General features: G+C 37.8%; 1 protein-coding gene across 3 annotated transcripts in view; it reads left to right on the top strand.

Annotated features, from left to right (window-relative positions):
- Positions 1-16356, top strand: part of LOC108138104 (rap1 GTPase-activating protein 1) — an 85092-nt gene that overhangs the window by 33981 nt on the left and 34755 nt on the right. For 2 of the 3 annotated variants that reach the window (XM_017260099.2, XM_017260100.2), the window contains exon 2: positions 9627-9819. In XM_017260099.2, coding sequence (XP_017115588.1) covers positions 9627-9819 — 193 coding nt within the window. Of the gene's footprint in view, positions 1-1717; positions 1987-9626; positions 9820-16356 lie in introns of those variants that run through there. The other variant, XM_017260101.2, reaches the window with a different exon arrangement.

Genomic DNA, 16356 nt, shown 5'->3' with positions numbered 1-16356 from the left:
AAGAGGGATATACGCGTTTCTTAGGCCATAAAAACAATGGATAGAAAGTTATGGGCAACGGTGTAAGATGAAGATGAAGAGTGCACTCCAGAAACACAAGAAAATAGAAAAGGAAAACTAAACGAAAACAGGGTTAATAAAGCGTTGCAAATGGGAGCAGATCCCAAAAAGTTCAGGTAAGAAAACTAAAGGTAGAGAGAAGCAGCAGAGGAAGTGGAAATGGAAGTGATGCGAAGTTTTTAAGAAATTGAATTGAATTTTAATGATTAGGTTCAGGAGCTACTTATTAGTCTGATCGTAAGCATTAAGTCAGCTGTTGTTTGGGTTCACATTGGGATATAAGAAATGGGTGTGGACTGTTGAGGCAACAGATGAAAAGGTCAGAAAGAAGGAGTTATAACGTCTAAGTTAATTAGTAAATTAGGTAGGAGATGTGTTGGGATAGGACAGCATGGGATAATTGAGGAAAACATCAAACTATTTTCTTGATGAATACCTGAATTGAATTTGCTAAAGCTAAGAAGAAAAAGTACAAAAATAATTTATGTATTTGTTATACATATTATTACTTTAAATGTATGTATGTTAGCTTTATTAAATTTATAACACGTATTTTAATGAATTTCAAAACTAATCATAATAAATCCATTTGCTATATTGGCACCCTTTACTTCCTCTTCACAAAGAATTCGTTTGTTTGATATCACACCCCTTGCCATCCAATATCTCCCTAATTTTGATATCTGATCTGTCAGTTCAGTGAGCCTGCGTCCAGTTCAGGTGTTAATGACTTATTCTCCACTGCGCACAAAGAGGTGGACAGTCCTATTGTTTTGCGTGTTTTGCATGTGCCGCTACCAAGTTAGGTATGAAATTGTAGAAGAGAACCCCATGAACAGAACGAATAGGCCTATTGTTTCGAAGCTGAAAATGGACAGGGGCCAACCCCAAAATCGAAATAAAACATAAAGCCAGGCCGAGCCTTTTGTGACACGCTCGTATCCGGTACCGGTATCAAATAATGGCTTGATAACGTCGGCGCAAGTTCAAGTTCGCATCGAACATGCGACCGAAGATCGGGGGTTAAAACCCGCTTACTTGCAACTCCAACATCATACAGTTGGCCAACGGAACTGGTGTCTAGCAATATTGGAATATAAAAATGATTGTGTTTTTAATATTTATTAAAACAAATAAATAATACTCTTTTCTTATTTCTTACCAAACAAATTTCTTAAGCTTAATTATGTTTTGTTAAATTTAACATTAAAGAATAAATAAATAAAAACCTAATACAGATGGGATTTGTATTAGGTTTTTATTATTTTGTAACTTAAAAGTAATATCTCACATAAGACCGATAGTTTATTATTTTTAGTGTCTTAAAAGTGGTTGCGATCAAGTTGGAAATCGAACATTTTTGTCTTCATTACCCACTGTACATCGGATCGATCGAACATGCCTCGAAGCGGGGGTTGAAACTACAACTCCGAAGATCCATAACCACTTTTGCCAACGCACAGAATTCAGTTTAAAAACATTCTTCGTGCGGTTAGGTTGTATATATAATCGGGTTCCGTGCGATTCAGTGGGTCAAGTTCGAAGCAATAATTACGAAAAAATAAATAAACTGCGAAACGAACACAGCGAATGTATCTCAAAGATACCGAACAAAAACTGGGGAATTTACAAGTTTAGTTAATCAAATTTAGTGTTAACTTCACAGTGCAATATCTAAGGATAAATCCTAACCTATCCTAACTCATATACTTGAAACTACCTGCTCTGGAAAAGGAATGAAAAAGAGCAAATCTTGACCTAAGCAAACAAAAAGAAAAGTGAATTTATACCTGACCAAAGGAAGGGAGCATATCTACCTGTTCCAAAAATCTCACAACCGATCTCAAACAAAATGAAATATTTAACGCATACACACAAGGAATCCTACACATTGGTGGCACGCAAACGCTATATGAAAAATCTGTTGTATGTATTAACTTTTTATTTTATGGTAAAAATGTTAAGTTCTAATAGACAGTTGTAGAAGCTAAAAACCCATTGAACTGGATTTTTTGCTTAAAAAATGCAACATTGATCTCCTTTCTAGAAATCTATGTTTGCCTTCATTTACCAAACAAAACCCATTCATTACTTTTCCATATCTAGGCATAAATGTCATGTAAGCAAATATTGACAGAATTCCCTCTATCTCTTATTATGTCTCTTTATGTCGCTTTGTGACATACGCAAAAATTATGCAAATTATTTGATTTGCCATTTGAATTCGGAATGGGCCCTAATTAGCCTCGTCTGCCCGCCAATAATGCACTCGACAGGATTCCGATTTGGATTGCGATTGGGAGGGAGTTGGGAGTGCGTTCTAAATAGGCATAATGCATAAAATATGCAAATATCCTTTATCCCTTATTTCAATTTTTTGCAAACTGTCAAATGTCATTTGTTTTTGGGGTTTGTTTGTTCGGAGTGAAAAACAAACCGCAAAAATCGCGAATGAGTTATGGATTATCGGGACATAACAAGGGATATCCAAGACCATACGAAGATCCTGTTTACGAAAACCCTTAAGGCTGAGGAAAACCTTTTTGTCATTTTCTTAGGCTCTTTTGTTAATTAAATTTATGATTAATGAATGATGGTGCCTGATGATGATGATGATGGTGATGGTTTTCCCATTTCCTTACCCTAACAGCTGTGAGAGCGGGGTAAAATTGCAGGGAATATGTGTAAGGTGATATGGCTTAACCCTTTTTTTTATTTCGCACCCTCGTTAGGCGTTCTTTTTTGCGGATTTATTTTTTGCAAGTCAGCTAAGTCAACAGAGGAACTTCTGTTATTATCAATTGGCTTGGATCGGCTAGAAAATCTAAAAAAATAAGAAGAAACCGTTAAGCCGAACCCACACATGCATATCCGTGTGGCCAAAATGGGTATTCCCCTCAGGGTCCAAGACCTCGGAGTGGAGTTCAAACAGTGCGCAGACGTGCAATCATAATTTGCCCAACTCCTACTTAAAAAAAAAAAAACTTTGCCCGCACCCAAGACAACTGTTTCCGGGACGGGGGATGCGGGGTTAACTTAACCCACTGGTAGTAAATGGTCAAAAGACATGCAAGCCGCGGCAGCAACAGCAGCCAACATAATTAGAAGTCTGCAGTTGTGGAGGAAGTTGCATTAGCAGGCAATCAAAATAATTTAAGGCGTTTTATTAGCGGACAAATGTGGAAAAAAGCGCGCGCACAAATTGCCATCGGGAATAGTCGCGATCGTTTCTATGTTCCTATTTTTATGCAACTAGTTTGTTTATATGATTAAACATTAAAATAGAGATCTTTTGCAGTTACATCTTTTTTGAAAGATAGAAATACTTAAATACTCGCCAAACCCAAACTAGTTTGGGAAGAAACTTGAATCAATAATAATTAGGCCGCTTAAAACGCGGACAAGTCGCGTAGAAAACGCTAAAAATGTTCTGTTGCATGCGGAAATCATTAGTGGTTGCTTAAGATTCTTCGTTAATAAGCCCGTTAAAAATTTAATAAATACAAACCCACAAAATGGCAGAGCTAGCTTAAGCCGAGCGGTAATAAAAACATATATTGCCTTCGCAAAGTCGCGTGCGTATCGCTGGTAAACACTTCCAGCGGTTTTAAGCGCGCTACCAGCGTGATTATACGCGAGTGCGGTAATAATCACCCGTCAACGTTTAACCCACTAACACGGACTTGCCTCACATTGGCAATTAAGCATTTAATTTAATCAGCCCAATACGGCCATCCATCAATCGCGCCAATCGCGTCAAGCCGGCAATCCCTCAATGTCGCATCTTTTGTCAGATTTTCGGCTGTGGCGGAAATGCGTTGCAAATTTCCATCGCCGCGATTACAACGGATAATGTTTATTTTTAATTGGGCCAACATGAGGCAATCCCGCCACAGCAACCCACATTGTTCCAAGCGCTTGGCAATAATTGGAAATTAACGAGACCCCGAGGCGAAGATTTGACACCAAAGATTGCAAATCGCGACCTTCTTGTTGTCGCCCACATAATATTCGTGGAGTTGAGAGCGGTGGGGTGTTGGATGTTGTATGCAAACCTATTAGCCAAAGTCATAAAGCCATGAAGCTATGACTAAGGTGCGCTAGCACCGACACCTGGCCAAGAGGAAAAGCGCGCCAAAAATTTTGGTCAACGATTTTTGGTAAGGTGACAAAATGGGGATGTATGAATATAGGGGGTTACTGCTCGGCACGTGCAGTATGAAGAAGCGCGTGCCTTGTCCACATTAATTCCAACTCATTAAATTTAGCTACACTGAAAAAAGTTTTTTTTAAAAGTAAATTCATGCAAATACATCATAAAATGATAAAAAAAAATTGTAAATAAATTTGTGTATATTTGTTTGATTTTTAAAAGAATACCCAATAAAACAGTATATGGCTTCATATATGGTTTTGCAAATACTTATGCGCTTATCAAATGAACACATCAAAGCGAATAATATTTTTCTGACTTAAATAGCTTATAAGGTATCATGTGCTCCTAAGAATGAATTATAATTTTGGCGAGTGCAAGATAAAGGGAAGAAGGCCAAGACATAAACAGTGCCTTTCGGGGCCTTATAAATAGCCATGTTAACTGACTGAGTGACGCGCTTCATTAATATACAAAGTGGCTCAGCTGGAATCGTCGCGTTCCCGAAGTAGACCCCTCTCACTATCGAGTAACCCACCTGTAAGAGGCATTAAAAGTATCAACGTTTAAACGGTTATTACCAGCATTTTCATGCTGCATTTGCAGTGGCCGAATCGGGAGGAAAACATGGCCAACAACAGGTTGTTCTGAACCCCCCCTTTTCTGTAGTTCCCCAACGACAGCAATTGCGTGTCAAATTGAACTTGACTGGCGAACTAAGTGGAGGAATCAAGAGAGGTTTTATACGAAAATGTGGGGAAGAGACTTGTTTGGGGAAAGGTGGCCAGAATAAATGGGTTGTTGACGTTGTTCGAGTCGCCTTTTTCGAATATTTACATGTATATGTTCTGCATATTTATCAGGACTTCAGCAGACAGCTAATTATGCAATGGTTTTGTTGGTTATAGGGGAAGTCAATTTGGCTCATTTTAGTCAAAATAATTACTTAGGTGCTATTCGTCGTAATTAATAAATATTATTTAAAAAGTTTTTTTAAACAGTAATAAATGGTTAATACTATATAATTTTCATTGACCTTTGATATATTCAACAGTAAAGATATGCAGAGGTTGCAGCTACAATTGAACTCCCTATTAATTCTTTTATAGGTCATTTCCAACTATCCCATTCAAAACTCATCCCAAAAGAAGCATTGAACTCGTCCGTAATGAAAATTTTACTGCCCAGAATCCCTAATCTAGAAGTCATCTCAGCAAACCCTTTTTCCTTCTCCCTTTTCTTTCAAAAACGGGCAGCAATTTGGGTCTACTTAGTTCCTTAATCTCAATTTGAGATTTAAAGGGATTCTGGGAAAGTCTTTTCCACTGACCGCATGCACAGCTGTTCCCCGAAATGTTCTAATAAACATTTCTTGTCCTTGGTTACACTTTCACTTAAACTTTCTTTTCTGCGATCGAGCAGCCATAAATTTCCTAAAGCTGTCAGCAAATAATGTAAAAACAAGTTCTTGCAAGAAAATACCCAAGAAATTGTGTAATTTTTATCCCAAAAAAAGGTGAAATAAATGCGCTGGGCGATTAAAAATATGTAAATCAGGAAAAGAACCCGATTCAACCAATAAAACTTTTTTCAAAGTCGCCGGATGAAACTTTTCCGGCAAATTTGTGGCTAATTTATGAGACCAGCTCAGGTAAGTGGAAGAAATGGAAAATGAGCTGAATTTAGAAAGGTTTGGCTGTACCAGGATAAGAAAAAGGATATCATCCTTAAAGAACTTCGAGTGTCTGGAACGTGTTGCATTTATGAGGTTGAACGAAGGGGGAAACGGGTTCTTTTTATGTGCGCGTTGTACAACCCCCTTGCAAGGATTTTCTCTCCAACAGACAAAAGGAAACTGGGCAGAGGCAAGTTTTCCAGCCGGCAGCGGAAATGAGAAAAACTTGTGAGCGAATCCTTTTCGCTTGCATCTCATCGGCTGTCTTGGAACTAATTTTAATGACAATTCACGAGGCGCGGAAGTCGCGACATTTGGGATAATGTGAAAATGAGCAGGGGGAGGAACCGCTGGCCAGGCGAAGAAACAGGGTGTGGCCATCCCTGAAAATGCAGATTTTCCCATTTCCCTAAACACCCCATTCCACCGTTCATTTCCGTGGCTATTTTCTCAGCGGTTACTTTGCAATCTTTAACAACCATTAATCATGAACGCGAAAAGAAGTTTACCATGCATATTTGAAAGATAGAAACAAAGAACTTATGTTAATAGTACTTTTTAAGCACCGTTTTTAAACTGTCCTACTTTAAGCTTTACAATTGCATTTAATATAATTTATAAGTGTCCAAATTATTTATTCAGTCTTACAAGTTCTTACCCTTCCACAAATTAAATGGTAATTTATTGCCTTATTCACTTCGTTTTTAAGAGAAATTTCCAGGGGACATTTTGGGATAGTATTAATTACAGGGTGCTGCCCTTATTTTCTGCCTGACCAGTACAACGACCCCTTAAAGGACCTAACTTTGACTTTTTGGTGCCATGCGAGTATCCTTTGACATGTCGCCTGTCCGCTTATCGGAGCGAGTGCATCGCTCCCTGGCTTTCTCCCTTTCTCGCTGGCATTTCCCCGCTTTTCTCCAACTGCGATGCTATCTGTGAGTGTTCTAGTTTCCAGTTTGCCTGACCCATTATTAGCTGTGAAATGCATGAATGTCTCTGTGTGTGTCCTTTTGTCCTTTGGGACTTGATTTCCTTTACGTTGGACATTTCCTGTAATTTCTCACTGGGAAATATGGTACACACTCATTGAGAAGGGGAGGGGGAAGAAAATATCTTTGGTAAAACGTTTCAAATTAGCGCCTGGGGAACGGCCAAAAAACAATGTTAAAAAGAACTTGACTTGCCACAGAATGGCATTTCCCATTGCGGCCTGCAAGGTGTTCTTTTTCATTCTCTTCCTGTGTTTTTCTCTGGATTTTTTCTCTAGCTCAGCCAAGTGTTTTTCCCACGTAGCACAACCGCCACTCTTTGGGAATATATTAACCCAAAACTTTTGTGTAAATAACTCTATACTCCTAGCTTTAATACACCCTTTCTTCTTGGATTTTTGATGCCATCTATCTTTCGCTGTCAACACCGTATGGCTTTGTTCTCTTCTCTAGGTCTTATTGTGGTAATTGTTTTTCTTTACTGAACCACCCAAAACACCCTTCCCCAGTTTTCCACATTTTGCGGCTAAACTTTAAACACGCGCAATGCGCTGCGCATGCCAAATGAGTGAAGAACCTGAAAGAGTGTGGGGGGTTCCATTGGGTGGTGCCCATAAATTTGCATTTAATGAACATTTCCGAAAAGCCCTAGAAGATGCCGCCCCTCCAGAATTAACACTTTTTGTTTGCCTGTAATGGGTTTTAATTATGTGGGTGGTTGCATATAATGAGGTAGCTAAATGAAAAGGTTTTTCAGCGCAGGCGTAACCGCAGCACAGGAAACGTCTGTTTGGTGGCTGTTTTTTTTTCTGTTCCAGTAACGAGAAACCTTCAACTGCATCAGATTTCAGTATAACTGTAGGTTAAAACCGTGTTCACATCACATCATCACTGGTCCATTGTTGGGCCATTTTTGCAGTTGACTTGTGCAATCCGCATCCTCCGTTTTACCCTCCTTCTCTCTCCAGTTAATGATTTGATTTCATTGCCGTTTGTCGAACAATTCATGTGAAAAATTGTCATAAAAATGCTATAAAATTGGTTTCGTCCCGTCATTTGATCAGGCTATGACAAAAACAGTAGTAAAATCTATGAATGCATGTTGCACAGCTTGTAAAACTAAAGAAATAAGAGGAAAAACAAATCATTGGATTTATGAAATTTTCAAGGATGAGCAGCAATGAAAACTTTGTGATTGATTGAATTTTATTGCCTTGAAAATGGGTTAAGTACGATGGGAAATCGGAAACCGGTTAGAAAGGTCTATTCCAAGTATATTGCCGTTCCTTTGACTATTTTAATTTAAAAATGGTACAAGTGATTAAAAATATCGCTAAAATGTAAACATTCATATGTAAGAAATATGATTTAAAGTTTTTATTCACGTGTCACATTCATGTTGCCATGCATCACAATATAATTAACCCTTTATATCTCAGATACTTACAAAATCAGCATCTGTTGGTAGTTTTACCCCATTCCTTGAATAGTCTCCAATTACCCACTGAAATACCACTTTCACCGCCACTTTGCTCACAACACACTTCAGAACTCTCAACACGTAGAGGCATTCGGAGAAGTCGAGCTATCCGCATCTTCAATCAGGCTCATCACAGTCGTGTTTTTGATATCCTTTTCCCATAACTGTCATCATTTCATATGCGAGCTCCATTTGGATGGCAAAGGGAATGGGTAGGTGTTAATTTACGAGTGACAGGCAGCGGGCTCCTCCTGTTAAAAATAAACAGAGATGTTAGCGAGCGAAGAGATACTCCTCCGCTATTTCGGAAAATGTGGAGCAGAGGAGCAGCTGCAATAGCAACGTCAAAGGACATTGCACAACAACAGAGAGTAAACATCCTCTTTTAAGTTTTTGTGTTCATTCCGAGGCGTTGGTCTCGTTTGTATGTCAACATAAACTTCTCAAAAAAGCAAGACCAACAAGCAAGCAGGATACAAAAAAATATGCGTTAGTGACAATAAACTCGAGGAAAAATATGAACTCGAAACTGAACAGAGAAATATGTTCAAGTGGCCACTCATAATTCTGTGAGAGTGCGTGAGAGCAGCTCGAAAATGTGCCAAGAGCCAAAGAAAAGGCTTCAGGATATGTGAAGAGTTCTTGACTTTCAGACGAAAGGATCTAAAAAAAAGTCTTGGTAAGGAGTGGGAAATGGAAAATATGTAAAATGGTTTAGTATTAAGTGAAAGTTATTGAAAGGGTGCGAGTTTATTATAAAAAGGAAAAAACCATCAAAATATAGATTTTTAAAAACAAAGTTGGGCATTGGTTAATGGTCAACTAAAATATAAATTCCTTTAAACTTACTTCCCTAGAATTCGCTAATTCTCTTGACACTGACTTTTTACTGAACATAAAGTTGCATTCATCCTCTAAACGTTCATCTTAAGAAACCATCGATCATTCTTTTGAGAATACCTCAATGAGCCCTCCAAGTCAGGAAGTCTTGAGCACTGTAGTGGCACTTTAGATCGTGTTCTTGTTCCCATAAATTGGCGGGTAGACTAAAACCGATTTCTAACCCCTGGTAGAATCAGAGGTTAACCCCTGTATGTGGCACTTGAGTTTGCTCAGTGAATTGCTCCGATGTCTTCGAAGCATGAAAAGATTGCATGTTCGCGAATCTCAAGCTCAGCTGTGCCAACTCTGCTCCAGTGATTGACTCTTTGCGTGCTGTGTTACTAACAAGTTTCCTGTTTTTTTTTTATTTTGTATTCATTGCAGACGTCAGCATGCCTTTATGGCCAACACACAGAAGCAGCAACCGTCGGCAGGTGGAGGAAGTGGAAGTGGCAGCGTCACCCACAGTCCGGAACGCCTGCGCGGAGCCACCCAGGATCTCTTCGAGCTGCTCGAGCGTGTGCAGTGCTCGCGACTCGACGACCAGCGCTGCGTCCTGCCCGCTTACTTCTCTCAGGTGGGTAACGAAATTCCCTAAAGCGGAACTCCTAAGAGTTTGCAGGTTTCTTTTGAAAAGGGAATTTTTTGTATAGCTCCATTTATTTTTCAAGAAATTATATGGCTAGGTTTGTCGGTAAGGAACAGCATTAATAAGTTTGTTATTGGTCCTAAATTCCTAAAGTAAAGTAAATAATATGACTCAAAATAGTACATCCATTAAATACATCCAACCCTTGACATCTGAGTTCTGTTTTATTTGTTTTAGAAAATAAACTTTTATTAAAATATTGTAAACGTATCACCAATACTTCAATGGGATAATTAATTGCTTAAATTTGTATAATTGATATATAGAAGTACTAATATTTTGCGATCTTTAAAAATATACTTTCAAGCCATTAAATAAAAAACCACCATTTACAATACCCTGCCAGACCACACATACACGGTATCAAGATAAACCACCGCATGAAATATGACAATCGGCTGGCAATTGTCCAACGTGGGTCATCGGCCCATTAGGATTCGCCTTGTCCCCGGGCATATGATCCACTAATCTAAGTGTGTGATGAACTGACCCATAAAATTCCAACTTGCAGTTGCAATATTCCCCACTCTTGGTAGTAAAACTTCCAGTTTACTGCTGCCAAGTCATAAAAATTGCCAATGGGACAATGAATAGGGAGTGGAATGATGGCCACGAAATGGTGGGCGAACCTATATCGAAACACAGGGCCAACAACAACAATGCCTCATGTGAGGTGTCCTAACCCAACATCCCCCTCAACGAAATAAGAAAAGGGACCCCAACGACATTACCTTTCCAAAACATCTGTATAATTTGACATAATCTGCGCTTTGTTGTGGTCTTTTTTCAGGTTCCGTCTCCTGGTGTAATAGGCAAATTGTTCGGCAGTCATGGGTTAATTCTTATGGGTGCGGGTGTGTGTTGCCAGGGATTAAGTGGTTGGTTGGGTAGGTTTGATGTCGATTTTTACGATTCAGCTGCGGTCTTTGAAGTTTTTGGCAGCTGTCAGGTGTGTCTCGTCTACTTTATTGCAAAATTTATTAGCTTCATTTTAGAGAATAGATCGTTAAGGTGTATTGAAGTTTTTTGGAGAGTTTTTGCGTGCCTTGGTGGCGCCATGAGCAGCCTGGCGTTTTGTTTGTGAACTACAATTTCATAAGTTCGCATTGCAACCGTAAGAGGGCCTTTGACTAGCGACATCTAGCGGATTTTGTGAGAAGCTCTAACTAGATGTACTCTAGATGTAATATACGTAATGTAAAATGTATGTAGAACAGTGCCACACAGCTTAATTGAACGACACACTTTTAAAGTGACTTCGTCTATAAAAAAAAAACTGAATAGGTAACCAAAATATTTTAAGTGTATGACAGTTTGTTAATGCTTATAATATTTATTGATTAATTTCACGTAACCGAAAAAATCACGAAAAAATGTCAAACTCTATTCAAAACAGAAACAAATTCAGCGCATAAATAAAGTGTATAATATTTTGGTTATAATGTTTAAAAATATTGTTCACTAATATTTTAACAACATTTGCCGACAAACATTCCCAATCCATTAGGCATTAGAGTTCTTATGAGTAAAAACAACATGCCATTTAAAATATATACATTAACCATGCACTGATTCAGCCAAAACTTTCCTATTCAAATTATAATCCCCGCACAACTAAAAGTTCGCATCCATAAGCTTAAGTCATACTTTGAGTCAGCGAAACATTTTATTTGTCTGCTTTGAAACTTGACCGACTTCCAGTCCCCTATAAATCCCATTTAAACACCTTAACTATAAAGTTTGAGTTTAATTTGTTTTCGAATTTCTAGGGCATAATCCTTTTAACCTTCCTCAAGAAAAATATGGCTTCCTGTTTGGTCTTTTCCCAATCTTTTTTTTAGCCCACCCGTTCGCCAGGCACGCAAGTTCCAAAGCCTTTTCAGATTTTAATTTAGTTTTCGCAACAATTTCGGAGGCAAACTTTTCTATATCAAAAGGCAAAACAGCCGTCCCCTTTACCCTTTATCCACAAGTGGGTTTTGTAGTGCACCAAAGTGCAACCCGCATCCCTCATCTCCTTCTCAAAAGCCTATGCCATATATTCTCAAGTCGCAGCCTCCTTATCCACATTCGAGTGCCTTTTATGCAGGCTTTCCTTGGGTAAAAGTAAAATAAAGGGGAAAAAAGTCATGAGAAGTCTGGCATAAAGTCTCGTCTAGCATCTTGAGGCAAAACTGGGTTGACTTTTGGACTGTGTATGAAAATCATGTTTGCTTAAGTTCTGAAAATTGAATTTGGTTTCAGGCCAGTCACTGTCAAACTGTGCCGGTTGGCCACGTGCCGTGAGGAAAAGTATTCCTGAGTGTGAGAGACTTTTCTCTTGGAGTTTTCCGTATCATGCATGCCTTTGAGTACGATTTTCCTCCTCCTTTCCTCTGTTTTACTATTTTCCTATTTTCCTAATTCCCTGCGTATCCCCTATTGCATAGTTTCTCGCACGTTTTTTCCCATTGCATACTTTGGGGCTAATAAAGGTTTGCTTGGGCATGTTTGAATTCCGTTGGACACCTTTTTTACCACCCCCTCTCCTCTCCTCACCAATCCTCTGCGGCTAATTAAGCTGCCCAAAAGCGGTTGTTTTGGGTTGGCATTTTCCTACACAGAAAATAATGAATGGAAAAGTTAGATTGGTTTTCCTGATCGGAGCATTAGTAACTAATTTCGGTTATACTAGACTAAAATATGTAACTAATAATACTGTTAAGCTAGAAGTACGATGTTTCAATACTAAAAAAGTTGATTTGTAGCTATATCAAAAAATTTTATTATTTATGGGAATACATTTTTTTCGTTTTACATAAAATATTAAACAACTGTTGACACAATAAGCATGATATTTATACTTCAGTATATCTCTGAAACATTATTTTTTGGAAGAATGATTCACTTTTTTATTATCAAGACCGTTTTCTGACTTATTTAAATTTGAAAATACAAAAATAATTTTATACCATTTACTATTTTCTTATCATTTAAAAACAAGGCTTCGCTTACATTATTCATACAGTAAACCACATTTATAAAGTGCTGAAATGTATACTTTAAGAAAGCATATGTGGTAGCTTGCAATCTTAATTTTGGAACCAAAAAATGTACATATTTTTTGGTGCACCATTTTTTTCGCCAGCTTTTTGTTAGCTGCTTTCTACCTTTTGCTGCATTCCCATGAAGCCGGAAATCTGGGGCCTTTTGTTTTATAGAGGAGAACCCTCTGCCATCTAAGATTCGCTGGAAATTTATGCCCAACGCCCGTTCCTCTCGCTTTTCTCCCTAATTCCCTTCCATTCCCATTATAAAAATATACTTTGGCCATTTCATTTCGGTTGCTTTGGACTTTTTCTTGCATATTTTTCACGGGCTGTGGCTTTGGTTTTTGCCCCATTCCCCGTGTTTTTAGCCGCACACACATTAGAAGTCTCTTATGTCTTTGTCTCAGTTTGTGGTGCTCGCAGAGTGCAATTTGTCTGCCCGCCTCTTCTCACTCTGCCTCTTCCCTTCTCATTACCCCACCGATTCTCCGCTTCTCTTCTCACAGTTGAGCAGTCACTGGCGAACGCTTTGGACTTGACTCCCAGCAAAATGCAACGAACGTTGAAGTTGTTAATTGCGATGGTCGTCAGCCGCAACGACATCGCCTCCGTCTATATACACCCGTCTCTTTCTCAAACTCAAATGCTGTCTCTTTCGCCGGCTGAAGGTGCCTGCAAACCTGGCCGAAAACGGAGGTAAGGCCCGGAGACCGGAGCAACCTACTCCCACAGTCAGCGCCATGAAAATGAGCTGCATTCAGAAACGGGGAAACGGCGATAGGAAGAGCGGGGTGCACTGAGAAAAGAATATTTGAAAGTTAATTTACTGAATAACAATATATTTATGCATTATACATTGCATATAAAGAATAATTTATTAAAATTGGTAAAAAAGTTAACATTTCTTGAGCTTAATTATCTCCAAAACATAAGCCAATTAGAATTATTTTAGTGGAAGGTTTCAAAATCACTCTTTGCCACTCACAAATAAAATAATAAGATATTGGTCTTAATTTATGTAAGGATTTCAGTTAGTCAATAAAGGTACTGATATAAAAAAAGAATCCTTTCTGGCCATTTTTAGCTAATTATCTTAAACACATAGGCCTCAACATTTTTTGTAAAATTTTGGAAATTTTAACATAGTATTAGATATCATTCAAAGAGAAATTTTGTTTAATTACATTGCTGTTTTCTTGTATGAGTTAAAATTTGCAGTGTAAATAAAGACAGAGAGCGCGACACACTCTCTAACGTATGAATTCTAAGTCAGAAAAGTGCGATGTTTATCGCCATCATCTACCTACACGTATCCGTACAGCGGGCCTGTAAATTATCCCAAAAAAAACCAAACAGTCCGAAAAGATACTCTGAATCTATGTAACATATCTACATCCCTCCTGCACTGTGGCACTTAAAATTTATAATTATTTTCCGCTTGTTGCATTCGGCCCTCTCTATTTTCCCCTGTTCGTATCTCCTTCTGCCACTCTTCAACTTTGCCATGTGGAAATCTTTCCGTTACTCATCTCATTCGTGGCTTTTTAATTTCCTCTTCTATGGCCTTTCCTTATTTCGCGAACAATGCAACTTTAAAATATTTTCCTTTGGTTTTTCTTATTATTTTTTTTTTGGCGAATCTCTGACATTAACCTAGGGCTGTGTCATCCACCCACATGCCCCCTTTTCTCCGACCAAACCATACTTCTTTCCCCCTTTTCGCTGTCTCTGATGTTTACCTTGTTGCTGCCTCGCTGACTTCGTTGTTGATTGCCAGCTGACAGCGGCAGCAGCCACAAAAATAAAGTAAAAAAAAATGAATAAAACCAGACAAACCTCAACTTAAAACTCTTTCACATGGAATTTAAAGCTCAGCGGCTGATTCCAGATGCGGGCTCAGCATAACCAATTAACCATGAGAAGCGCTCTGGAAGCCAGCGATCTATCTTTCAGTCTATCCATCTTTCAAACTGAATATCCATCTACTTGTGCAGAGATATGTTTATTAAACGGGGCACCTATGGGCACTACAAATGTGGTTAAAGCTTCTGACATAAAAAATTTTAATTTTAACAGAGATTACTATTTTAATTGATCTTGCGATCTATCTAGATCTTTTAATTAAAAATATAATCCTAATGACGATTTATCAATCAACTCTTTATACCACCTGAAAAGCATTTTTAAATCCATAAGTAAATCGTCCGGTTTGTTACTTAATCAGTTTAAATCCAACCATTTTTAGTTCTCTCGGCACCTCTTAAGATCATTTAATACAACCAAACAAAATAGTTTATATTCTTCTTTCACTTCTTTTCTGGTCACATTTTGTTTATAAAACAGACGTGTTGATTGGTCGCCTCCATCGACTTTGTGCCATCTCAAACTATATTTAGTATGTGGTACATAGCACGATAGATTTAAAGTCTTGAATGCCAAGGTCCGGCTAGAAGCACTCATAAATTGGATATGTTTATAGAGGGTGAAGAGAAAACGATAAGCAATAAAACCACTGGGGAACATTAAATCATTAAAGCGGGCACACGTTTTTGGTTGAAACTTGTATTACAGCAAACTGTAGTTTTTTTTTTGCAATTCTTTAAAGTTTTATCTTAATGTATTCATGACCCTGAGTGCGTTTTAGTTATTTATTTATATTCTGACAAATATAAGTCAACCAAATAATAAAAATTTCTGGATTTGTTTTTGAACAAAAAAACATTAGATTAACCATTAAATCTGTGTTACTCAAAAAAAATGTACGACAAATTTGATTTATGTATGATTCATGTCTGACCTAAAAGACCTAAATATCATAAGATTTCAATATAGTTTAATTAAATTAAAATTAAATCCGAACTTAGTTTTTATTGGCTAAAAAAAAATTCTTAAATCGATTTTAACTAAAGGGCTTAATTTGTTATTCAACTTAAATAATTATTTATCAACAAGCAATTAAATAAACACTTAATTTAAAGTTGGCGCCCTCTCAGCTCCCACGCATGCGCTCCACTCTCTCTGGGTCGTTCTCTTTCTTTGGCTATAGAGCGCTCTCACTCTAACGCACACAGCTCCAATTGAACGCCAGGCTTTGGTATTTTTTAGTGCATCTCGAGAGCTGGCGACGACGCACAGTGGATCAGCGTATTGATATTTTGGTTATATATAAGATTTTGTATTTAATATAGGTAATAAGTAAAAAATATATCATATATTAAGTCATATATCATATATTAATAAAATTCTTATAATCTAAAATATATAAACAAACATTTATAAATACCTAAATGTTTCAAATGGGTTATTTAGATCTCTTTAAGCGTATCCTTCGCCATTTATGCGTTTTATTCCAAAAAACGAACGATTTTATTTAAACTCACGATAAAATATTTGTGGCCTAAATTTGTGAAATACGGATATGAATCCATAAAAAAAT

Source organism: Drosophila elegans, unplaced genomic scaffold (genome assembly GCF_018152505.1).
Source record: "Drosophila elegans isolate 14027-0461.03 unplaced genomic scaffold, ASM1815250v1 contig_814, whole genome shotgun sequence".
Classification (NCBI taxonomy): Eukaryota; Metazoa; Arthropoda; class Insecta; order Diptera; family Drosophilidae; genus Drosophila; species Drosophila elegans.
Note: the sequence above shows the minus strand (reverse complement) of the source record. Positions and strands in the feature narration are given on the sequence as shown.